The sequence below is a fragment of the Gadus chalcogrammus genome, chromosome 4, assembly GCF_026213295.1.
Source record: "Gadus chalcogrammus isolate NIFS_2021 chromosome 4, NIFS_Gcha_1.0, whole genome shotgun sequence".
NCBI lineage: Eukaryota > Metazoa > Chordata > Actinopteri > Gadiformes > Gadidae > Gadus > Gadus chalcogrammus.
In genome coordinates, this window is record NC_079415.1 from 29,708,658 (window position 1) to 29,735,708 (window position 27,051).

General features: G+C 42.1%; 1 protein-coding gene and 2 long non-coding RNA genes across 3 annotated transcripts in view; all 3 read right to left on the reverse strand.

Moving 5' to 3' along the window:
* The window catches only part of LOC130380350 (uncharacterized), a 91,072-nt gene that overhangs the window by 57,101 nt on the left and 6,920 nt on the right, over positions 1-27,051 (reverse strand). Inside the window, exons 7-9 of the mRNA XM_056587516.1 lie at positions 3,397-3,705; positions 2,266-2,523; positions 433-510 (exon numbers count right to left, since the gene is read on the reverse strand). Coding sequence (XP_056443491.1) covers positions 433-510; positions 2,266-2,523; positions 3,397-3,705 — 645 coding nt within the window. The remainder of the gene's footprint in view (positions 1-432; positions 511-2,265; positions 2,524-3,396; positions 3,706-27,051) is intronic.
* LOC130380359 (uncharacterized) lies at positions 11,878-14,416 on the reverse strand. The gene is made up of 4 exons (XR_008895287.1): positions 13,355-14,416; positions 13,009-13,077; positions 12,743-12,772; positions 11,878-11,928 (listed from the first exon to the last, which is right to left on the reverse strand). It is a non-coding gene; the product is annotated as an uncharacterized LOC130380359 (long non-coding RNA).
* LOC130380361 (uncharacterized) lies at positions 17,279-18,016 on the reverse strand. Its single transcript, XR_008895289.1, has 3 exons — positions 17,944-18,016; positions 17,711-17,839; positions 17,279-17,483 (listed from the first exon to the last, which is right to left on the reverse strand). It is a non-coding gene; the product is annotated as an uncharacterized LOC130380361 (long non-coding RNA).

Below are 27,051 nucleotides of genomic sequence, written 5' to 3' on the forward strand. Positions count from 1 at the left end.
AAAAAATCGCCCCAAACCCCCCCCCCCCGTCAACAATCGCTCCATGCCCCCCCCCGTCAACAATCGCTCCATACCCCCCCCCCCCCCGTCAACAATTGCTCCATAATCGCACCCTAAGAATTTCTGCCTAGGGCCCCCACACTCCCTAAAATCGCCCCTGCTTCCTCGCCTCCCGTGTCTCTTTACTTGCCCTCTTAAGCCCAAGCACCCCTGCTTAACGATCCCCAGGCTTGCCTCGTTAAAGGGAGGAAGTCCATGTAAGGCTTGGGGGTGGAGCCAGCAGGTTGCTAGACCTACCACTCCCCTCACTCCTCCCTGCAGTCTGCCACAATATACATATACGTACGATATAGATCTAGGATATATCTATAAATTGAATGAGACCTAGAGCTAGTGAGAGTAAAAAGAGAGAAAACAGTGATTGATACTTACGCCACTTCACCAGAGCAATTACTGCCAATAGAGCAATGCATATTATGGCAATAATTATTCCGATAATCATCCCAACACCTGCAAGGAGAGGAAATGGAAATAAACATAAAAGGTACCATCATGGCATCAGCATGCTAACACACACAATGTTAATAATTTGTCTCAACCTGAGGGGTATGAATCAACACACACAGATGGATAATTTCGCTGGTTCCTAACCGACTGTCCCAACTGACCGTCCCAATTGGCAAATTAAAATGGATCAATAAAATCAAGCGGAGGTTGGCGTTCATAGTCAGGTAGAAGAAGGCTACTATAATCAAGACTTCTCAATTTAGCACCAAAGGGGACAGGAGAATACCCAATGAGAATGTTAAGTCAAGCCTATGATTTGGCTCTCATTTTGTATTATACTGAGAGTTTGGATGTTTGAGGTGAACAGGCTAGGGTTCGGCCTAACAGAGAAAAAGAAACTGCCTGTTTAAGTAACCTATTGGAAAAGTGATAATGTTTGCTAGACATTGCGTACACAATAGGGATGGGAATTGATAAGAATTTCACGATTCCGATTCCGATTCTGCTTATCGATCCGATTCCTTATCGATTCTCTTATCGATTCTCATTGGGTGAGAAAATAAGTATAAATGTGTTTGTTTGCATTACATCTCTTTTATATCTGATCAGAAGTGCTTCTAGTATTAGGAAATTTTACATTTTCAAATCAATTGGTCTAGAAGAAAAAATATATGTTTCGCTTTTTAAGCCCAAATGCCATCATTATGTGCCATACAACTAAAAACACAGACTGAAAACAGCCAAGTAAGAGCTTGTGCCTTTTGGAATTCTAAAAGTGCTCATTTGCATTCAACTTGTAACAAAATTAAACTGACATAAACAAAATGAAGCATTGATTAGACAGAGATGTATTAGATGGGCCTACCTAATAAACCGTTGGAACACATAAGACCGGAAACCATAGCAATGCCGGTAAACAAACCCCGAGAAGCCCAATCCCTATGAGAGCACCCCACGCTACGGCCATCCGGAGGCGACAGAGCTGTTGGCCGTGATATTATATATACAATTATAATATAGTATATAATATATTATATACTATAATATATATATATATATATATATATAGCTCTATATATATTATATATAGAGCTCCGGGAGTCGCAAACTGCAACAATCACTTTCTCCTCCATTCCGCGGTTCACCCGGACTGCTGCACTGAGTTTGACGGCTGAACGCGGATTGGCTGTTACGTTACACATGTCACTCAGTTATCACGCTGTTGAACGCTGATTGGCTGTCATCACGACAAAAGCTTGTCATCGGTTTTCTCCCGCGAAAAACTCGCACTTATACGCGTCTCTACGTTCACTTTGTATGGGATCTTGTCGCCCCGTCGCGTTTGGTGTGAACGCACAATGCGACATGTTTGCTGCCTTCTGAACCAAATCAAAGCAGCGTGTGTGTGACGTCACGACGCATTTACCGCGACCGGAACCGATAAGCGGAATCGTTAAGCAGGCTTGCTAACGATTCCAAGGAATCGGTTGACTCGGAACCGGTTCTGAACAAGAACCGGTTCTCGATTCCCATCCCTAGTACACAATGCCTACACTATTAAGAAACAAATTCACAAAACCTATCCGATCCAATCATATCCTATTTTTTGCAGTCTGACACGTGTGTGTGGATTTGTTATCCAATTCTACATTTCTAAATACAAATTGAGAGCAAACTTACAACTTCCCAAATACTATTCTACAAATTAAAGCCTTTGCAACAAAATGACCTTCATACGACCCTTCAGCTGTGACATACCTGGTGGTTTATAGAGTGGATTTACTATGGGCAGGCTGGTGTTGCTGGTCCTCACACGGGTCTTCAGCCTGCAGAAGAACTTCTCAGGGGTATCAGAACTGCTGATATTCTTCAGCGCGTCACCCTCGGTCCACTCTCCTTCGTCTTTCTTCCATTCGTAGGAGACCGGTCCCAGATATGTGGTGTCCGCGGTACACTTCAGAGCACAAGTGACGTCACACAGCGGCTGGGTCTCTATACTGGGCGTTGGAGGGGGCTCTGGTCGGGTGTAAAGAACACAAGAACAGAGATGAGGTTTTCCATCTGCTGTGTATCTTCTACCCCCCAGACCATTTAAAAACAAAATATTTTTGCAACAACTTTCACGGCTCACTACAACATTTCCCGCTAGCAGCATTTGTGCCCCCAACTTTTTCATTGAAATTCAAAAAAGAAAATGTATTGCGTAGGTGATCATTTCTTTCCCAGTGCTTAAATATGTCTGTCTGTCTGCAGTCTAGAACCCTGTCATTTTAATATATTAGCCTATATGCGAACCAATGGTAAAGGTTAGGTTATCTTTCGCCTGAATATCCCGGCACTGCCAATTCAATCCTGCTGTAAGATATGGGCCAATTTGTTTTATTACCCTAATGCCCAAGGCCATTCGTTTTACCAATTTCTTTAGGCTACTTCATGTTTCCTTAAAGTGTTAGTCCGGCAAAAATTTAACCCGGGGTCTATTTCCGTATGAAAACATGTAAAATAAGCCGTTGAGAATTTTTTTTGAGACAAATGGCTAATAGTTTGTTTAATAAAAGCGTAAAATAAACACAATAGATCTGATGCCTGTAGAAAACTCGAGTGAAACAAATTGAAATTGTCAGCCTGACATGTGTTCGCCCTCTGCCTAGTTCCAGAGGTCAAATCTGAAATGAATCCAGGTCTGAAAATAAACTTCATGTTTTATAGAAACACTGGAAAAAGTTACATGCTTTACATAAAATATTCAATACCTACATTTAAGAGTTGATCTGCCCACATTTATGCATTTCAGAACAAACAGATTGGAGCGGTTGAATGTAATAGGTATGATCTATTTTTGTTACCGATGTTCTTGTTGAGAGTGGGAATGAGTGAACGGAGGCCTACCAATTAGGATGAGAGTTGTTGTAGTGTCTTCAGTAATTCCACCGGGGTCCCCATGGCCTATGAGGCATTTGTATGACCCTTCGTCTAAGACGGTTAGATTCCAAAAGGTAACCGTTTTATTTTCAAGGCTTAATTTGGTGTGAAGTCTTTTGGGCCCAGTGAGGTTCTTCGTCTTATGATATCCAATTTTAAAAACACTAAAATCTGGGCCTCCTTGAAAGTAAATAAAATTGATGTTCTCCATAGTTGAGTGGCATTGAAATACGGCCGTCCCTCCGACCTCTCCATAAAGAGTAAGGCCAGCACAACCTGAAAGAGAAAGGTTGTAACTTATGTAGAGAAAATGTCAAGTCTGAAACTAATGATCCAAACTGTATCTCTACATAGCCTCCACATCACGTTACTGCAACACGCAGACAGAACACCACACCCACGTAACCACGTGTTACCAAACAACTATTCCTATGTGTATATTTAGCGGCTCATTTGGCAACCCTTGATGGAGTCAGAGTTTTTTATATATATTGTCTTGCTTGTTAGTTTTTGCCAAGAAAACCTGCGACTATAAAATAGTTTCTACTAAAGGGGAGGTTCATTTTAGAAAATCCACACAGATTTGGCCAGACTTGTAAGGGTATGACCGGTATGCTATGTTATGTTGTGAAATCTTTGGTATGAAGGTTTGAATGATTGCTGATGTCTTGTACCGGCACCGCTACTAATCTTGATGCGTCTGCAATAATGCAGAATGAGGAACTGCAGGCTGAAGGGTGTGGTAAATGTGGCCCTCGGACAATGCATTAGTTGTGTACACATCAAACCTATCGGTATGGCTGCATACAAAGTCAATTTGGATATTTATGTATGGAGTAATTTTGCAAGAATTTGCCAAGATTCTGGCAATTCTGATGAAATTATGATATTAGGTTATTAGAGTAACAGCTGAAATTATTACAGTTATCTCTATATTACATTATCTCTATATTACATTATAGAGATAGAGATCTACGTTAGAAAGATGATATCTCAAATTATCATTTGAATATCCACCTATTTTAACTTCCACATCACAGGAGTGTATTGGGTTATTGTTCAGCAAAAGATCCAACTCCAAACTATAGGCTTCATGTTCAGGAAATAGTTTTTTTTTTTTCCTTCACCTCACTAATTATAAATGTATCAATATTGGTGAAATCATCTTCAGAAGAAAAAAAGTACTTTGATGCATCATTAACCAAATAATTATAATCAATTACAATTTTGTTGCGAGAACTCTAGCTACTGCTATGGATACTGACTGCCAACTTGACCGATAGACGTGCCTGTGTTTACCTGTTCATGTGTTTTCACCTGTCATAAGCTATTTGTTTTATTTGCACTTGTTTTTGCTTAGACTTGAGAATACAATTCTTATTGTTAAAAAACATGTTTTTAAAAAAAAAAAATGGTCGTCCGTCTCATCATGCCTTTCATGGGTCATTCTTGATCCCATAAGTCGGCAAATGTGATCTCAACACATTGATGGCTCGAAGAGCAGTAGGTGGTCTGTACATTGTGTCAGCACACAGCACATTTGTATGCTAGATGATGGTAGCAAGTTGACCCTACCACCGACACCTAGGTGTCTTCACTGGGCTCCTACGAAACTGGACAGCAGCTGGTGGTGTATAAAACAGGTTTACTGCAGGGTCGGAATCGGGCTTACTGCCACAGCAGGCGTTTCACCCTGGCAACAAAATCGGCCTGGCTCCATTATGTAAATAACAATGACGTGTCAGCACGATGCAAAACCTGTGCAAACTTATTTTGTTCGTGGGAAGATGCACATGATGGTTACGTGGTGATCGCAGAGGTTAATACCCCGACATTTAGGCACCCAAAGATTGAAGGGGCCATTGAGCCCATTTCGGGCTGAGAGTTTTAGGAAGAAAGGGGGGGTGCTATCACCGTGGTTACGACCCACGGCAACCTGTCCGTTTTTTTTCCCCGCCCCTCAAAGAATCAGAAATTCCAGAATCTAAATCGATAAGCATAATCAGAATCTGAATCAGAATTGTTAAAGTCCAAACGATGGCCAACCCTAGTGACGGCTGGGTCAACCTGTGTGGCTTCATTGCACCACAGGCATGCAGCCTCACCCACATCCCAGCATCCAATCAGTAAGAGGAGGGAGGCTGCTTTACATGAGGCTGCTGAGATCAACCACACACACTCACCAGGATGTCTATGGTGAATGAAGGACATATTGAGATTTTTTATTGGTTGAGTAAAGATTAAACATTTTTTCTTGCTTCTTTCATTTCCTTTTTTTGTAAATCAGGATAAAAGCATTTGTTAAATTACAAGAAGGTCAATATAAAAGGAGCAAGAAGTGGCCAATGAGTGTCCAGGTGGGGGTTTCTACCCCTCATTTGCTTATCATTCAAAACATTGACATAAATAGCTTTTCCCACTTCTGTTTTAAATCAGGTTATACAAGCTTATCATAGTAGATACTGATATCAGAGCCCTTAACTTTGAAAATGTAATGAAGTACTATTTGCAGAATATTGTAAATTGTAATTATATCAATCTGACAAAATACATTTGCTTTGAAAATAAATCATAAATATGTGAAACCTGCTAGGCTAACCCTATGGAAGATCTTACGTTACAAAAGTGTATCCAAATGATTCAACATGCAATTACACATTTGGTCAAGTAGCTAAATCTATTGTACCGAATTTCAAACAAACATTTAAAACACATTTTGCAATGAGCTTCAACATCACCAAACTGCTCACCATTAACTGTGCTCCATAGTCCATGTCCATGTTAAGGTTTTGTAAGTTATGTTAACCCACAAGTTACCATAAAGTCACGCAAGTGTGTGTTTGCGTGAGTGCGAGCATTGCGCCTGGACAGGCTGCTGTCGTGGATTAATCGAGATTTAAAACACTTAGGCTAATTCAAGAGAGAGAGAGTAAAATAAAACGAGGGGTCCGGAGCAAGAATTGACAAAAGACTTTATCGTGCAGAAAAACAACAACGATAACAGCCGAGTAGGGTCTTAAGAGTCACTCTCGTTCACAAACTGTGGCGTCTTTTTATACACACAAACAGAGCAGCTTCTCCTTGAGGTGTCTGCCTCCAGTCAGTCATAAATCCACTTTAACCTGAATGGTCAAAAAATAGACAACAAATGGTCTGCAAAGATAGCCCTGCTCCTTTTAGGGGGGGCTCCATCTGTTCTAAACCCAGACACCTAGGCACCGTGTGTTTTCCACTATTAGGTATAAAAGACCTCATAATAATCACAGTTTACCATAGAATATAATCATTCATTTCTACCACACTGCCTGCTCCTGTAGTCGTAGAGGCCCGTAGATCACTACCCAATGACAGCACGTTAGGGCGTAATGTGCTGTGATTGGGTAGTTATCGTCACCTCAACGCGTCCTTCTGGTTGAATGCTGTGAGCGCTGAAAGTGACTGGGCTGTTCTGCTCCCCTCCTCCATTGACACTTTTGGCCCACGCCGAGTCAAACCATGCCACACTGAATTAAAACTGAATTCGCCACAGCTTTTTAACCACGTGACAAAGCACAACAAAGTGCAACAAAGCCCATTAGAATCTCAGCTTTTTAGTCACACACCAGGAAACAACGCTTCGACCGACACACCAACTCCGTTATTAAACATCACCATATTAGGTTATAGTGGTTGTTTTAAACCAAATACTATATCCGGTCTAATCAGCATGCCTCGCGTCAAAAGTTGCCGCCGGCCACTAGTACTATCCTCCCACCACAAACTGATGAAGAGGTGAATGGAGACTCCAGTGTTGTGTGTGTGTTGGAGGACATGTCTGCAGGGGACTGAGCTCATGGTCCCCCAATGCTTAAAGGGGACATATTATGAAAATAACGCTTTTCCTGGGATTTGGGGTGTTGTTTTGTGTCTCTGGTGCTCCCACACACATACAAACTTCCCACAAAAAGTCTGCAGGTACATGTTTTTTTGAGTGAGATATGCATAAACTAACACTGAAGCTTTCCGGCTGCTCCGGCGGGTGTACTCCGGGAGCTGAACTGCCGCCGAAGCTGGCAGGTCCGTTGAGGGGGATCTCGGCGGCAGTCCGGCAGCTCCGGCGCGGGGAGCTCGGCGGCAGTACGGCAGCTCCGCTCCCGGGGTACAATCCCTTTCTCCTCCAAGTCGTGGTTCATGGACTTCAGAGAGCGAAGGACAAAGTTCCTTTCCCCCAATTCTTCTGAACCATGTCCGAGATAACCCAAAATATGAGCCTTTACTTTTAGCCATATTACTCCGTAATGAGCTTCTACATCACCGTTCTGCTCACCATCAGATGTTCTCAATAGTCTGGTGGTTTCATATACATTGTGTGTGTACATGCACAGGGGTGTGGCTACAGGGGTTTATTTAGTCTCCTCAATCTTTTTTCACATCGGGAATGTCACATGATGTTACTGGCTGTGTGACACTCCTCTGTCTACATCCTCTCGCAAACAATACGTGGCTTGGCAACAGCGGGGGGGAGGGGGGGCACGTACCACCCTGAGAGTTGACGTTATTGAAACACACCTCTCTCTCTCTCTCTCTCTCTCTCTCTCTCTCTCTCTCTCTCTCTCTCTCTCTCTCTCTCTCTCTCTCTCCGCTCCCAGGGGCCCCTGGAAGAACAAACCAGCCTTGTAGATGTCTTTTTCTTTGGACTCAAGTATCTTCTTATGACAGCTCTCACATGAAAACTCATGAAGCTGAAAGTGGGAACTATATGAAATGCAAGTCCACGACTGAATAAAACGTAAAAAAAAAAATGGTTGCATAAATCCAACCAGGAGCAAATGCATGAAGGCCAATTATTCTTGGACGTACCGGTTTGATGCACCCTTCAGTCTGGGAAGTGTTTGAATGGGAACACTCTTCCTCATTCTTCACTATAGACGGGGATCGGAGGGCCTGGGTTGTATAGCCACCCTACCGTCCTCAGTGTCATCTAAAGGTTAACCTTTGTGCTTGGGGTAAACCGCTCTCAAGGTTGGAGGCATCCCCTTATGCATTCTTTTACTTGGGTCATGTCTTGGATAAACATTATCTGATTTGATTATTTACATCTGCATTGTGGGGAGGGTGTGAATCTGTTTAAATAGCTCTGTCTAACTGTATTCTGGACTCATTCTGCTAGAGAGGAGTCTAGTGTAAGCATTCATTAAAATAGGTTAATTGTCTAGAACTATTTGGTGCTTTTTTGCATTTTTAAGTTTAGAAGAAGAATTCTCATCCGTCCCAGAGAAGTAATATCCCTCAAAGAAAAGAAATTGCCAAGGTATTACCGAGGCCTTGTCATGTTGCATCCTGAGCTCATCTCAAATAAAGGAAGTGTGCCTGGGTTTGACCCTAAGACTGAAGGTCATGAGGAAGTGGATAGGAGGCTGTGGTCGCTGGGAATCCTGACGCTTCACTCCAGAGTGTGAACTATTATACGCTGTGTCAGACTTCCAAAATGGGCTCATCGTCAGCATCGAGTAGCCAAGGGATGAGGTTCCATCATAGATGTATAAATTGTACGGAGCTATTTAGTCTGTAAATGTAAAACTGTAGATCATGGTTTATAAGTCACATCATGTTTCTTATCAACAATGAAAAATAGCGCCCTCTGTGATAATATCTGTTCCGAGTTGACTGCTGTTGTCTCATTTCAGACCAATCAGGGCATCTCTTAACTGCAATGGGTTCAAAGGTTTGAGTCGTATTGGCAGAAGAACTGCAGCAGGCATCTGCCAGGGTGTTGAAGTGTGCTTCTGGTCAGGTTAGAGTGGTTGGGACTGTTTGAATCAGTGGAGTCTCACCTTTCATGATGTATAGTTTGTCTAGATCTTTTTTAGGAACAAATACAGATGAAGGTAAAGCAGCAGTGTACAGCGATTTGCAAGGTAAAAGTGGTGCTTGGTCAGAGAGCTGCTCTCGCGTGGCCTCTACTTTTTCTGGTTTGTAGCCTACCCTGCGGCCGAAGCTTCCGATTGGCTGGTGCACGTGACATCATGACCAAGAGGCAAGAGCAGACTTGTAATTTAAAGCTACAATGTTGTGAATAGGTCTAGGTCATGCTGCAACCACCAATGCCACGCCATGACAAGGACAAATGTATAGATTATATTTTTTGTGTGGTTGCACAATTTGGACCCACCAGTTCCGGCGCCTCTGATCCCAAACCGTTTCAAAGATCTCGGGTTGAAAGGGAGGGAAAGACATGTAGCATAGGATCGCAGTTCGTGTTTGAAACATTGGCTCCTACAAGGCGTTCTGTTATGTGTCTTCGTTTTAGCGCACTAGTGCTAAGAGCCAACAGCCGGCAGGATGGCTTCTATTTTGAGGACCATCTTGTCCTATAATGACGGAGGGAGCTTCTTCACATAGACATGGTTAAGATAACGTACCGTCACAAAAGTGGATGAATTTACTTGTTCAGATACTGTATATTGATATTAATATTGTTAAGGCACTAAGTTACATAGTAAAGGTTTAATTACTTACATTTTATTAGAATATTTTCTAAGGAACTGAATGGTAAATGTAACTTCTGCCGACAGGAGCCCCTCAATCAAGACAATCACAATACACCTAGTTTGTCGACCTCTTGAAGTAGTGTCGGAACATTGAAGTTTTGTTTCTTATCACCCCCTTTTCCGGGGAAAATTACTCATGCAGAAATCGATTCAAGGACGAGTTAATGTAGGCTATCAAAGTTTTATTGACGTTATGTTTATTCACTGAAGCAATGTTCCCTGCCATAAGGCAAGGCAACTTTATTTATACAGCACTTTTCATACACAAGGCAGACTCAAAGTGCTTCACATATGAACTTTGTCATACAATAAAATAAAATAATAGATACGTAAAAGAAAACATGCAAAGAAATTAGTAAAATAGAAAGTTAAAAAGGCATTTTAGTATTAAAATTGAAAATAAAGGCAAAGTTAAAAAAGCTTTTTAGAAAGTGCAATGTGTTTAAGATTTAGCAGAAAGCTAAAGCAAACAAAAGTCTTCAGTCTTATTTTAAAGGTGCTCAGAGTTGTGGCAAATCTTAAATCCTCAGGGAATTTATTCCAGCTATTTGTTGCATAGTAACTAAATCCTGCTTTCCCATGTTTCGTGTTTACTCTGGGGATAAGGCTTATATTTTGGAAGCATATCAGTTAAATATTTTGGGCCTAAACCATGAGACCCCAACGAGGTAGCTTTACTGGTTTTACAGAGTTTGGAGTGCAAATATACCACACAATAAAAAACAGCTATAAACTGGACTTTAACCAGGGTCAACATACCCAACTAATCAATTCCAAAACTATTTACAGACTAACCATACCTTTTGAAATAACAAAAAAAAAAAAAACATAGCCCATTGACTTATCGGCACACACTGTTATGTGTACAGTAAAGTTATAAAATTACAACAAAGTTGCTCATGCTTATTTTGTTAATTATTATTATGTGTGAATCTCACAGTCACCTCGCATCCATTCAGTCCATAGACGGCCCATATTGACCCAGATGAGCCGGATGGAGCTCATTACATAAACCTGCCTGTAGTTTGCGGTGTGGTTACGGTGTGGTTTCCTGGCTATTTTTGTAAATAGGCAAGTCTTACAGAGTACTAAATATGGGCGCAGGGAACAACAACATACAGACCAGATCAAGCAAAAGGTACAGAACCAAGTTTTTTTATGTTTTTAGCTCCATAGCATATTTGCCTAAGTCATATTTTAAGGTTCATCTTGTAATAAGTGTCAATAATCCCCACGATCCTAGAAGCTAGAAGCAAGGAGAGCAGGAATAAGAGCGTCACTCGCTGGTTCTTTCTTTCTTGATATAAATATTAATTCCAAACAGCATTTTACACAGTAGCCTATAATAGGAAATGCTCAAAGGTAAATCAACGCCATTAAACACTGACTGTAGCTCTTTATGAGAGAAGCCACCGAAACAGCGCCAGGGAAGACTGTTCTTTTAACATTGAAAAATAAAGCTGAAATTAAATTCAGGGGCAAGAAATCCAGATACGTTATTTCAATGCAGTGGCGTTAGCCCCGCAGAAGATTGAGAAGAATAGATAGCTACATTTGATCAGTTTGTCCCAGGACAACAAAACAATCAAAAAACAGCAAGCTAAATAAATTCTTTAAAAAATCTAAAACATCCCCTACGTTGCATCAAAGGCTAATTCCATCAACCTGTGTGGAAAACAGGAAGTCATTGTCCACTTTCAGCCACGCGTGTGTTGCAGCAGACATCCATGTGTCTGATCTTTGTTGGAATATTGACAAATGATCCGGTGAGTGCAGCGACCTCATTGCTCTTGTTGAGAGCAACATGGAGTGGTCTGTAGTCCCATCAACGTGTTCCAGGTGTTGGACATTCAGAGGCGGCCTAGTAGATGCGCAGACGGCAACAATGTAGAGGCACTCTGGGTGACTACTTACATGTTTTCATTTTAATTTGTATTATTCAACGTTTCCAACTCCAAATCCTCAGCAACTGTGAAAGAAACAAAAACACATGCAATTCACACCCAAAGCCATAGTACTTTTTAGTTTATTTCCAAATTTGGATCTTGTTCTAGTAAGTTTCAGCTCGCCATCGTAGCAGAGGCGTTCTTCAGTTACGGTACGACTCGGGAGGATGAATGAGGTATGATAGTAAAACTATTTATTGAAGAAGGCAATCGAATCATGCGATGAAAATATTTAATCCAGGGTCGGTTCAAAAAGCACCTGTGCGTGTCATTCATTCATCTTAATGGTTTTTCTCTCTGGTTACTAGGAAACTAGTAGTAGATCCGTCCAACATACATCTGAATTAGACACCCTCACCTGTTTGATGCGTAGAGTGGCCTAGTTAGGGGGACTGTGTCTACATAGCATGTTTTAGACCTGAAAAAGGCGCTTTCGCCAGATGCATTTAGAAAAGCATTATCAATGAGGTATATTAACTCAGGCCTAGCCCCTATTAGCAAGTCTTGTCTTGTTTAGTGATCTTATTTATGTGTGGACGGCCCATTTGGGTCGTGGGTGGGTTCTGTGCCAGCTACCTATAGATCCACTTGGCCCTCAGCCTGGTTTGAGTGGCTACAGCTTGTTTGTGCGTGTTGCCATGGTAACAATTGTTTTTGGCTCGCCATTACAGCGCAGTATGTGAGCTATGGTTTGTGATGGGCTTTTTTCCCGATGGATAGCAAGAAACATGCTCTATTACGTAGAGAAAAAATATTTAAACAATAGTATAGTTAGTAGTTGAATTGCTTTCTTTACTGTTCTTGATTGTTTCGAATGTCATGACCCCAGAGACTCACCGGGCGGCTGAGGCACGAAAATCTCACGTTCTGGAAACAAACATGGAAGGGCATAAATAACATCTTAAGTGGATTACTGTTAGAAGGCTTACGGCAGGGTCACCTCTGCTGTGCCCTCTTTAATGAAAGAATACATTTATGCAGAAAAATATTACATTTTGGCAACGGTACAACGATATTTCAACAATACTTACCTTTTGTCTACAGTTTATAATCAGTCATCTTTCAAGCATTTCATTTTTTTCTTGGTAACCACAGTGACTCACCTGCGACTTCTTCGCTTGCTGATACTGGATCGGCTTGTGGGGCTGATTGGGGTCGTTGCTCGTTAGAAACTGAGGAGAAACAACGGAATGAACAAAAGCCCATGTTAAACAGAGGCCCAGGGATGAACTGAACATCGCCAACAGGCGACTTTTTAAACTAAAGGGATTCAGCTAGCTTGTGACAAGCTGGCTGAATCCCTTTAGTTTTTAGTCATGAGTGAGTATTGAAATTCGTAACGATCTAGCTAAAAATCCTGCATAGCCAGAAGAAAAATGTGAACAACTTTTAGTATACTGGCGTTTTTTAATTTGAATTTGTTTGCTCAACGATCTTGTTTGCACTTACGTGGATTTCCTTTGCATTTCTTCCACCAAGCAAATCCCCCCACACACACCAGGACTGGTACGATTAAACGGAGAAGGTCGAGTAGATCTTGAAAAAAACACATTGGCACCAGAATGAACGTAAGTTAGTGAAATAGCAGCCTATATCGTTACAAATACTATTTGTTGTTTGGGAATGCACCAGACACCAGTTACATTCCATGATATGTTGCTGACTGGATAGACGGCGATGGCAGTACATGTAAGCGAGGCATTGGAAACGTCACCAGCGCTCTCAGGGTTGTGGCGCTCTATTGTGACTGCATCGGGGGTTGCTAGAGAAGAGAGGAAACAAGAGAAGGTCATTACAGAAGATACCTGGAGATAACTCGCCCAAACACGCGGGCAAATCTTCACTTCACTTTTGGTGTGTTGACGCACAGTGAGTCATTCAGGGGCTAAAGCACTACCTCCGGCAGTCAGAAAAATGAAATAGAATCAGTTAGAAATGTCCCATTGTTCTATCAATGCAATGTGTGAGGTACTCAACCTGCACGTAAAGGATAGCCTTATCCCCTATTTCTTCATGTTTGACTTTCATGAAAATGATTTTACAGCAGTTCTGTGTATAATGTTTAATATTTTTTAAATGTTTAAAATAAAACACATTTGTTGGATACAGCCTTAATGCCTGTAGAAAACTTTATTTGAAACTAATTGAAATTGTCAGCCTGACATGTGTTCGCCCTCTGCCTAGTTCCAGAGGTCAAATCTGAAATGAATCCAGGACTGAAAATAACCTTCATGGTTCATAGAAACACTGGAGAGAGTTACATGCTTTACATAAAATATAAAATACCTACCATTTAAGGGTTGATCTGCCCACATTTATTCATTTGATAACAAACGTATTGGAGTGGTTTAATGTAATTGGTATGATCTATTTTTGTTACCAATGTTCTTGTTGAGAGTGGGAATGAGTGAACGGAGGCCTACCAGTTACGATGAGAGTTATTGTAGTGTCTTCAGTAATTCCACCGGGGAGCCCATGGCTTATGATGCATTTCTTTGTCCCATTGTCTGAGACGGTTAGATTCCGAAAGGTTACCGTTTTATCCGCATGGTTCAAGTAGGTGTCAGGTCGACTGGGCTCATCGGGCTTCTTCATCTTATGATATCCAATTATAACCTTTTTAAAATCTGTGCCTCCTTGAAAGTAAAAATACTTAATTTCCTTCTTCGTTGAGTGGCATTGAAATACGACCGTCCCTCCGACCTCTCCATAAAGAGTAAGGCCAGTACAACCTGAAAGAGAAAGGTTGCAATTTATATAGAGAGAGAGAATGTCAAGTCTGAAATTAATGACCCAAACTGTATCTCTCCATAGCCTCCACATCACGTTACTGCAACACGCAGACAGAACACCACACCCACGTAACCACGTGTTACCAAACAACTAGCTCTAGTACGTATATATTTAGCCGCTCATTTGGATGCTTGCTATAGTCAGCCTTTTTATATATATTGGGCCCTATCTTGCATCCGGCGCAAGTGACTTAGTCACTGGCGCATGTGTCGTTGCTAGTTTACAACTGGCGCAAAACGTTCTTTTCCCACCAGCGCCACTCGCCGGTAAATTAGGGATTGATCATGCACCGCAAGGGGCGGCTCGGCGGAAGGAGGAGGTGTGTTCTGGCGCAAACGGTATTTTGCCGTCTCTGAATACCATTGCGCTACTGACCAGGAAATACCTGGTTTAAAGTCAGTGGCGCGTTGTTCAGACGCTATTTTAAGGGCGCATGCATACATGCGCATGCGATGCATACGGATTGCTTGTGCACCTCGCGCATACACTTTGCTTCTCTCATCTACCTAGCCGCACATTCTTGGTAAATTATTTGGGAAAGAACAGCTGATGCAGCGGTAATAAGTTGTACTTTTAAATCAATGCATCTGCAAACACCGTACAGCAAACACATATTTTGTTGACACAGACATCGTGTAGGCCTACATGCCCATAACTTTTAGGATTGATGAGTAGGCCTATTTGATCGTGAAAAACATTGTTTTACCGCGAGTGAGTGTTAAAAAGAATGAATGAATGCGGGCGCGCGTGTGTGCTCTAAGGCGCCCAGTTTCCAACCTCGAAATTTCACTTCATTTAAATTTAATTTGCATGGTATTTCTTATCCTTACCAGATGCCCGAACCACCTCAGCTGACTCCTTTCTAAGTAAAGGAGCAGCGGCTCTAATCCGAGTTCCTCACGGATGGCTGAGCTTCTCACCCTATCCTTAAGGGAGACGCCGGCCACCCTTCTGAGAAAACTCATCTCGGCCGCTTGTACCCGCGATCTCGTCCTTTCGGTCATCACCCAACCCTCATGACTATAGGTGAGGATAGGAACGAAGATCGACCGGTAGATCGAGAGCTTTGCCTTGCGGCTCAGCTCTCTTTTCGTAACAACGGTGCAGTAAAGCGAACGCAATACCGCCCCCGCTGCTCCGATTCTCCGGCCAATCTCACGCTCCATAGTTCCCTCACTCGCGAACAAGACCCTGAGGTACTTGAACTCCTTCACTTGGGCAAACCAAACACGTAACGCATAATACAATCAATGGCAATGTAGGCCTATATTACCGCGGGGACACATGCATATTAGGACAGCATACAATACTGATAAGAAACAATGTTTATAATGTATTGCGTATATCATTAAATAGAACCACAGTTACCGCATATCATATGTTATAGCCTATCATACGTTTTCTTTGCCGAAATTTATTTGAGGACTCAGTATATTCCATGTGTGAATTATGCCATATTATTTGGCAATAAACTAAGCCATTTGCAGTATGAAATTCTCGGAGACTGCAGACGCGCTGTCAAAATATCAACTCGTCCGATTCAAATGCGCTCATGGCTCTTAAAGGGGATGGGAGCTGGCACTCTCATTGGTTTGTTGCACGTTACGCCCAAACCACACCCACGGGTAACTAGGCTGCTTCAGACCAACCCTTTTGACACTTGCGCCGCGGCGCAAGCGTCATTTATCCGCCTGTAAAATAGCGATAGCACCGTAGAACCGCCCACAAAGCTACTTGCGCTTTGCGCTTCCCACTTGCGTTTCAGACCGTTAAAATAGGGCCCATTGTCTTGCTTGTTAGTTTTTGCCAAGAAAACCGACACTGCCTGCGACTCTGAAAGAGATTATGCCAGAGGGGAGGTTCATTTTGGAAAATCACTTTGAGATGGACGTCTTTTATATAGCCTAGGTATTGTAGTGTCATCTTTTGGTTTAAAAGATCGCCTGATGTCTTGTTGTTGCATCATGTTGCAGAATGAGGAACTACCGGTAGTGTTTTGAAGGTAGACTAGAAAAAGTAGTCTGACGCCACGAGAAGATCTCCACCTGCGTTCAGCAGAGAGGAATGAATACTGTGGCGATTTTTTTCGTCCGTTATGAATCCCTTGTGGAAGCATGGACAATGTGCACATATGTGGGCGGTCATCAACCAATTTAAGTTTTGTTGTTTGCAACCAATTGTCATTGATTCAATCATGATATTAGGCTATGAGAGTAACAGCTCAAATGATTACGATTATTACGGTTATAAGAACTCTTAAATATTTAAAAATGTGTTACCTTTGATAAAGGAGGGAAATGCCAGCAATATAAATAACATCTTCATCTGGGAAAGATGACATTACAGAAGTTAATCTTAATTCTTAAACATGCAATAGCAAATTTAGCAAGTGGAGCAAATATAAAACACTTTTGGCCATATAAGTCCATAATGAGCTTCTACATCACCGTTCTGCTCACCCTTAGATGTTCTCCATAGACTGGTGTTAATCTGTTGATAGTAATGGTGCCGCACACACGTGTGTATGTGCACAGGGGTGTGGCTACAGGGGTTTATTTAGTCTCCTCAATCTTTCTGAAAAAAGAAGAGACGCCTGATTTTGGTTTTGTTAGACACAACCCCTCCCAACACATCCTCTCACAAACAATGCGTGACTTGGCAACACACACATATTTAAACACACGCACACACACACACACACGCACAGGAAACGCACATCATATTGCCCACAACCACGAATGCCTCGATGTCGGTGCCGCCGACCGTCCCAGGATCCGTTGAGGCACTTGGTGAGATTAATATAATAATGTGAAGACATTGGATTGACTTATATGTATATTCATAAACAATCTAGCAGCCCCGTGGCTCCCGCGATCATAATTCCTTGGCTACTGCTCGGCAATGGTGAATGCTTTGAATAGTTATTTATTTATTCTGCTCCAAACCTTTTTACATTCCACACACTATGCATACTATAGCCAACATATTATAAAAAGTATTTGTGCACAATACCTGCAAAAGGAAGGAACTTGTTTGTGGGGGCCTTGAGCTTCCTCTCAAGGGGGAACTAATCCAGCATCTTTTGCTTTGGACTCAAGTATCATCTTAGAACAGCTCTGCCTTGAAAACCCGTACGTAAAGCTGAAAGTGGGAACTATATGAAATGCAAGTCTTATACAAAAAAAAGGTTGAATACATCCACCCAGGAGCAAAGGTATAAAAATTCAAACTATTTTTGAACTTACCGGTTTGCTGCACCCATCAGTCTGTAAAGTGTTTGAATGAGAGCACACTTCCTTATTCATCACTATAGACGAGGATGGGAGGGCCTGTGTTGTAATCAGAGGGGGGCAGGGGGTGGGATTTCCTTTAAGTCATCTTGAGCAGTTTTTTCTGTTTCCTGTATCGTCTATTGTGCTTGGGGTGAACCGGTCACAAGGTTCTCAAGGATTTCCTTGAGCAGTTTTTTCTGTTTACTGTATTGTCTAGCCACCCTAACTTCCTCAGTGTCATCTAAATGTTAACGTTTGTGCTTGGGGTAAACCGGTCACAAGGTTGAAGGCATCACCTTATGCATTCTTTTACTTGAGTCAACATGTATTGGGTAAACATTATCTGATTTGATGATTTACATCTGTTGTTGTGGGGAGGGTTTGAAGCTGTTTAAATAGCTCTGTCTAACTGTATTCTGGACTCACTCTGCTAGAGAGGGTCTAGTGTAAGCATACATTGAAATAGGTTAATTGTCTACAACTTTTATGGGCTTTTTTGCATTTAGAAGTCTCATCCGTCCTAGAGACGTAATATCCCTTGAAGAAATTACCACGACGGGGTATAACCGAGGCCTTGCATTGTTGCTTCCTGAGATCATCTCAAATAAAGGAAGTGTGCCTGGGTTTGTCCTCAAGACTGAAGGTCATGAGGAAGTGGATAGGAGGCTGTGGTCGCTGGGAATCCTGACGCTTGTCTGGTCTGGTCTGCTACAATCACTCCAGTGTGTGAACTATTATACACTGTGTCAGAAGGTACTTCCAAAATGGGCTCATCGTCAGCATCGAGTAGCCAAGGGATGAGGTTCCATCATAGATGTATAAATTGTATGGAGCTATTTAGTCTGTAAATGTAAAACTGTAGGTCATGGTTTATAAGTCACATCATGTTTCTTATCAACAACTAAAAATGTGTCCTCTGTGATAATATCTGTTCCGAGTTGACTGCTGTTGTCTCATTTCAGACCAATCAGGGCATCTCTTCCCTGCAATGGGTTCAAAGGTTTGAGTCGTATTGGCAGAAGAACTGCAGCAGGCATCTGCCAGGGTGTTGAAGTGTGCTTCCGGTCAGGTTAGAGTGGTTGGGACTGTTTGAATCAGTGGAGCCTCACCTTTGTATAGTTTGTCTAGATTTTTTTTAGGAACAAATACAGATGAAGGTAAAGCAGCAGTGCACAGCGATTTGCAAGGTAAAAGTGGTGCTTGGTCAGAGAGCTGCTCTCGCGTGGCCTCTACTTTTTCTGGTTTGTAGCCTACCCTGTGGCCGACGCTTCCGATTGGCTGGTGCACGTGACATCATGACCAAGAGGCAAGAGCAGACTTGTAATTTAAAGCTACAATGTTGTGAATAGGTCTAGGTCATGCTGCAACCACCACTGCCACGCCATGACATGGACAAATGTATATATTCTATTTTTTGTGTGGCTGCACAATTTGGACCCACCAGTTCCGGGGCCTCTGATCCCAAACCGTTTAAAAGATCTCGGGTTGAAAGGGAGGGAAAGACATGTAGCATAGGATCGCAGTTCGTGTTTGAAACATTGGCTCCTACAAGGCGTTCTGTTATGTGTCTTCGTTTTAGCGCACAAGAGCCAACAGCCGGCAGGATGGCTTCTATTTTTAGGACCATCTTGTCCTATAATGACGGAAGGAGCTTCTTCAGATAGACATGGTTAAGATAACGTACTGTCACAAAAGTGGATGAATTTACTTGTTCAGATACTGTATATTGATATTAATATTGTTAAGGCACTAAGTTACATAGTAAAGGTTTAATTACTTACATTTTATTAGAATATTTTCTAAGGAACTGAATGGTAAATGTAACTTCTGCCGACAGGAGCCCCGAAATCAAGACAATCACAATACACCTAGTTTGTCGACCTCTTGAAGTAGTGTCGGAACATGGGAGTTTTGTTTCTTATCTCCCCCTTTTCCGGGGAAAATTACTCATGCAGAAATCGATTCAAGGACGAGTTAATGTAGGCTATCAAAGTTTTATTGACGTTATGTTTATTCACTGAAGCAATGTTCCCTGCCATAAGGCAAGCCAACTTTATTTATACAGCACTTTTCATAAACAAGGCAGACTCAAAGTGCTTCACATATAAACATTGTCATACAATAAAATAAAATAGATACGTAAAAGAAAACATGCAAAGAAATTAGTAAAATAGAAAGTTAAAAAGGCATTTTAGTATTAAAATAGAAAATAAAGGCAAAGTTAAAAAAGCTTTTTAGAAAGTGCAATGTGTTTAAGATTTAGCAGAAAGCTAAAGCAAACAAAAGTCTTCAGTCTTATTTTAAAGGTGCTCAGAGTTGTGGCAAATCTTAAATCCTCAGGGAATTTATTCCAGCTATTTGTTGCATAGTAACTAAATCCATGCTTTCCCATGTTTCGTGTTTACTCTGGGGATAATTAACAGATTGGTCTCTTAGTATCTTAGTGGTCTAGAAGGCTTATATTATGGAAGCATATCAGTTAAATATTTTGGGCCTAAACCATGAGACCCCAACGAGGTAGCTTTACTGGTTTTATAGAGTTTGGAGTGCAAATATACCACACAATAAAAAAAAACTATAAACTGGACTTTAACCAGGGTCAACATACCCAACTAATCAATTACAAAACTATTTACAGACTAACCATACCTTTTTAAATAACAAAAAAAAAAAAAATAGCCCATTGACTTATCGGCACACGCTGTTATGTGTACAGTAAAGTTATAAAATTACAACAAAGTTGCTCATGCTTATTTTGTTAATTATTATGTGTGAATCTCACAGTCACCTCGCATCCATTCAGTCCATAGACGGCCCATATTGACCCAGATGAGCCTGATGGAGCTCATTACATAAACCTGCCTGTAGTTTGCGGTGTGGTTACGGTGTGGTTTCCTGGCTATTTTTGTAAATAGGCAAGTCTTACAGAGTACTAAATATGGGCGCAGGGAACAACAACATACAGACCAGATCAAGCAAAAGGTACAGAAACAAGTTTTTTTATGTTGTTAGCCCCATAGCATATTTGCCTAAGTCATATTTTAAGGTTCATCTTGTAATAAGTGTCAAAAATCCCCACGATCCTAGAAGCTAGAAGCAAGGAGAGCAGGAATAAGAGCGTCACTCGCTGGTTCTTTCTTTCTTGACATAAATATTAATTCTAAACAGCATTTTACACAGTAGCCTATAATAGGAAATGCTCAAAGGTAAATCAACGCCATTAAACACTGACTGCAGCTTTTTATGAGAGAAGCCACCAAAACGGCGCCAGGGAAGACTGTTTTTTTAACATTGAAAAACAAAGCTGAAAATGATTTATTGGAATTTGTAAGAGTTAAATTCAGGGGCAAGAAATCCAGATACGTTATTTCAATGCAGTGGCGTTAGCCCCACAGAAGATTGAGAAGGCTAGATAGCTCCACTTGATCAGTTTGTCCCAGGACAACAAAACAATCAAAAAACAGCAAGCTAAATAAATACTAAAAAAAATCTAAAACATCCCCTACGTTGCATCAAAGGCTAATTCCATCAACCTGTGTGGAAAACAGGAAGTCATTGTCCACTTTCAGCCACGCGTGTGTTGCAGCAGACATCCTTGTGTCTGATCTTTGTTGGAATATTGACAAATGATCCGGTGAGTGCAGCGACCTCATTGCTCTTGTTGAGAGCAACATGGAGTGGTCTGTAGTCCCATCAACGTGTTCCAGGTGTTGGACATTCAGAGGCGGCCTAGTAGATGCGCAGACGGCAACAATGTAGAGGCCACTCTGGGTGACTACTTACATGTTTTCATTTGAATTTGCATTATTCAACGTTTCCATCTCCAAATCCTCAGCAACTGCGAAAGAAACAAAAACACATGCAATTCACACCCAAAGCCATAGTACTTTTTAGTTCGTTTTTTTCCAAATTTGGATCTTGTTCTAGCAAGTTTCAGCTCGCCGTTGTAGCAGAGGCGGTCTTCAGTTACGGTGCGACTCGGGAGGATGAATGAGGTATGATAGTAAAACTATTTATTAAAGAAGGCAATCGAATCATGTGATGAAAATATGCAATCCAGGGTCGGTTCAAAAAGCACCTGTGCGTGTCATTCATTCATCCTAATGGTTTTTCTCTCTGGTTACTAGGAAACTAGTAATAGATCCGTCCATCATACATCTGAATTATACACCCTCACCTGGGATATCAGTAAATGATTGTTTTGAAACGGCTTGTATTGGCAATTTGAACTTGATGCGTAGAGTGGCCTAGTTAGGGGGCCTGTGTCCACATAGCATGTTTTAGACCTGAAAAAGGCGCTTTCGCCAGATGCATTTAGAAAAGCATTATCAATGAAGTATATTAACTCAGGCCTAGCCCCTATTAGCAAGTCTTGTCTTGTTTAGTGATCTTATTTATGTATGGACGGCCCATTTGGGTCGTGGGTGGGTTCTGTGCCAGCTACCTATAGATCCACTCGGCCCTCAGCCTGGTTTGAGGGGCTACAGCTTGTTTGTGCGTGTTGTCATGGTAACAATTGTTTTTTGGCTCGCCATTACAGCGCAGTATGTGAGCTATGGTTTGTGATGGGCTTTTTTCACGATGGATAGCAAGAAACATGCCCTATTACGTAGAGAAAAATAATTTAAACAATAGTATAGTTAGTAGTTGAATTTCTTTCTTTACTGTTCTTCATTGTTTCGAATGTCATGACCCCAGAGACTCACCGGGCGGCTGAGGCACGAAACTCTCACGTTCTGGAAACAAACATGGAAGGGCATAAATAACATCTTAAGTGGATTACTGTTAGAAGGCTTACGGCCGGGTCACCTCTGCTGTGCCCTCCTTAATGAAATAATACATTTAAACAGAAAAATATTACATTTTGGCAACGGTAGAACGATATTTCAACAATACTTACCTTTTGTAAATACTTACCTTACCTTTTATAAACTTTAACAGTTTATAATCAGTCATCTTTCAAGCATTTCACTTTTTTCTTGGTAACCACAGTGACTCACCAGCGACTTCTTCGGTTGCTGGTACTGGATCGGCTTGTGGGGCTGATTGGGGTCGTTGCTGGTTACAAACTGAGGAGAAACAACGGAATGAACAAAAGCCCCTGTTAAACAGAGGCCCAGGGATGAACTGAACATCGCCAACGGGCGACTTTTTAAACTAAAGGGATTCAGCCAGTTTGTGTAGCTTAACACCAGTCTGATGCTGTACAGTTGGGGGTGCCTACATATGCTGAATCACAAAAAAAGACAACTTGGAATTTGGCTTTGAAACACCACTGCAGAATGAGGTAATTTAAAGTAAATGCAAGTCACAAATGATTCTGGAGGATTAACATAGAAAGTGGATGGCTCGGACCTGGATCAGGAAAAAAGGCTAGGTCAACATTGGGGACACTGGGGCTGTTTCCCAAAGTGAAGGCTGCAGCCTTGCTAGGACGCGTCCTTGCTAGTCGCGTCCTATGGAGATGTGACTAGAGTGCTAGCTCGAGTGCTTCCTAGCGTTTGTAACGTCGGACTTTGGGAACGACTTGGTAGTGTGGAAGCGCTTCCGCTTTTTAATACTGCGTGTCCGCTTGTAAACGCATGTGCGCTTATGAATAAAACATGGCAGCAATCAAGCTGATCGATATTTATTTGACTTTTGTCTGTTATGAATGCGGTCATGTCTCCTTCGCATGGAGCCTCTTTGGGGAAGTCACAAAAGCTTTGTTGTGGTTGATCGAATTGTCTTTATTAAAAGGAAAATCCATTCAATTTTTATAAAACTAAGTGAAATTGTCTGAGAACTTAATTCATGCATCACATTTACAGTACGGTTGATTACTATTATGCAGGGGGAAAAAGACAAAGAAAGAGATGATAAAATGGTAACAGATGATGAAAATGGCCTTTTATGCCATTTTCAAGAACCCGCCCAGTGAACGCAGAGGATTGTGGGTAGTTTTGGCTCATCTAGGATGCAGCGATGCATCCTTGAAAAATCTCGGAATTCTCAAAAACAAAGGACGCAAAAATGGCGCGGCTTTCGAGTGTCCTCAACATTGGAACAGTGCTTGTCGGCGTTCTATGACGTAGCGTCCTTAAAAGGGCGGCCGTTGAGCATGCTTCCTTGACATTGGGAAACAGCCTAGTATTCCAGTTTGTGAAACCTGTCGTGGTCAAATATTCTAAGGGCCCTATTTTAACGGTCTGAAACGCAAGTGGGAAGCGCAAAGCGCAAGTAGCTTTGTGGGCGGTTCTACGGCGCTATCGCTATTTTACAGGCGGATTAATGACACTTGCGTCGCGGCGCAAGTGTCAAAAGGGTTGGTCTGAAGCAGCCTAGTTACCCGTAGGTGTGGTTTGGGCGTAACGTCCAACAAACCAATGAGAGTGCCAGCTCCCATCCCCTTTAAGAGCCATGAGCGCATTTGAATCGGACGAGTGGATATTTTGACAGCGCGTCTGCAGTCTCCGATGAGACAGATGCACATGCATTTCAAACTGCAAATGGCTCAGTTTATTGCCAAATAATATGGCATAATTCACACATGGAATAAGGGGTTTTCTTCCACAACTTCAGAAATACTGAGTCCTCAAATATATTTCGGCAAAGAAAACGTATATGATATAACATATGATATGCAGTAACTGTGGTTCTATTTAATGATATACGCAATACATTATAAACATTGTTTCTTATCAGTATTGTATGCTATCCTAATATGCATGTGTCCCCGCGGTAATAGACATTGCCATTGATTGTATTATGCGTTACGTGTTTAGTTTGCGTGTGTTTAAACAGAGCACACACGCGCGCCCGCATTCATTCATTCTTTTTAACACTCACTTGCGGTAAAACAATGTTTTTCACGATCAAATACTCATCATCCTAAAAGTTATGGGCATGTAGGCCTACACGATGTCTGTGTCAAGAAAATATGTGTTTTCTGTACGGTGTTTGCAGATGCATTGATTTAAAAGTACAACTTATTACCGCTGCATCAGCTGTTCTTTCCCAAATAATTTACCAAGAATGTGCGGCTAGGTAGATGGGAGAAGCAAAGTGTATGCGCGAGGTGCACAAGCAATCCGTATGCATGGCATGCGCATGTATGCATGCGCCCTTAAAATAGCATCTGAACAACGCGCCAGTGACTTTAAACCAGGTATTTCCTGGTCAGTAGCGCAATGGTATTCAGCAACGGCAAAATACCGCTTGCGCCAGAACACGCCTCCTCCTTCCGCCGAAGGATCATGCGCCCCTTGGGGCGCATGATCAATCCCTAATTTACCGGCGAGTGGCGGTGGTGGTAAAAGAACGCTCTGCGCCAGTTGTAAACTAACAACGACACATGCGCCAGTGACTAAGTCACTTGCGCCGGATGCAAGATAGGGCCCTAAGTCTATCCATTGAACAGCTGTTCAGTGCCAGCTACCAATAGATCCACTCGGCCCTCGGCCTGGGTTGAGTGGCTAGAGTTTGTTTGTGGGCGTTGCCATGGTAACGATTGTTTTTGGCTCGCCACTACAGCGCAATATGTGAGCTAGCGCTACATGGTTTGTGGTGGGCTTTTTTCCTGATGGATAGCAAGATAAATGCTAATTAGAATTGAGAAAATTTACTTGAACAATAGTTCAATAGCCCAGAGTATCACCAAGTGGTTGAGCCAGGAAACTCTCGCCTTATATCGCCAATATAATGTGGAATATTAAACAAAGTTTCGCCTGGTCACCTCCGCTATGCGCTCTTTAATGAAAATTTAAACAGAAAAATATTACATTTTGGCAACAGTGTAATGATATTTCAACAATATGTACCTTTTGTCTACAGTTTATAATCAGTCATCTTTCAAGCATTTAATTTTTTTCTTGGTAACCACAGTGACTCACCTGCGACTTCTTCGGTTGCTGGTACTGGATCGGCTTGTGGGACTGATTGGGGTCGTTGCTGGTTACAAACTGAGGAGAAACAACGGAATGAACAAAAGTCCATGTTAAACAGAGGCCCAGGGATGAACTGAACATCGCCAACAGGCGACTTTTTAAACTAAAAGGGATTCAGCCGGTTTGTGTAGCTTAACACCAGTCTGATGCTGTACAGTTGGGGGGGCTCTAGTCTATCTATCACATACTCTAGGCCTACATATGCTGAATCATAAAAAAAGACCATTTGGAATTTTGCTTTGAAACACCACTGCAGAATGAGGTAATTTAAAGTAAATGCAAGTCACAAATGATCTTCCATAGCTCAGATATATACGTATATGGGGGGGCATTTGGCCAAAAGAATACTCACATATGCGTCTCCTCAGAAAATCATTCCCGAGGATTAACATAGAAAGTGGATGGCTCGGACCTGGATCAGGAATAAAGGCTAGGTCAACATTGGGGACACTAGTATTCCAGTTTGTGAAACCTTTCATGGTCAAATATTCTAAGTCTTTCCATTGAACAGCCAATGCCGTCCCTCCATGTAGTTATTCTATATTTGCTATGTTTTCATCAGTATGTTTATATATATACTGTAGCGGGCCTGTGGGTGTGGGGTTTTCACGCCACCAAGCTGAATAGATAAAATGACACAACACAGAGAGCAGTTCAAATGCAGAATGGTTTATTTACCTAGTAAACCAAACCAGGGTGGGACAACCTAGGATACAGTCCAACACTTTCCACCTATCTCTTTCCCATAGGCCGCACCACGCTTCTAGGCAATCACAATCTGCCTGTCCTTTGCTAGGCCTAGCCTTCCTCGCAGAGGCGCTGCATCCCATTAGGCATACCAGGCAATTGCTTGGGGCCCCGGGCCACTACTAGGGGGCCCCTAGAGCTGGTGATATAATAAAAAATAAAATAAAAAATCGCCCCAAGCCCCCCCCCCCCCCGTCAACAATCGCTCCATGTCCCCCCCCGTCAACAATCGCTCCATACCCCCCCGTCAACAATTGCTCCATAATCGCACCCTAAGAATTTCTGCCTAGGGCCCCCACACTCCCTAAAATCGCCCCTGCTTCCTCGCCTCCCGTGTCTCTTTACTTGCCCTCTTAAGCCCAAGCACCCCTGCTTAACGATCCCCAGGCTTGCCTCGTTAAAGGGAGGA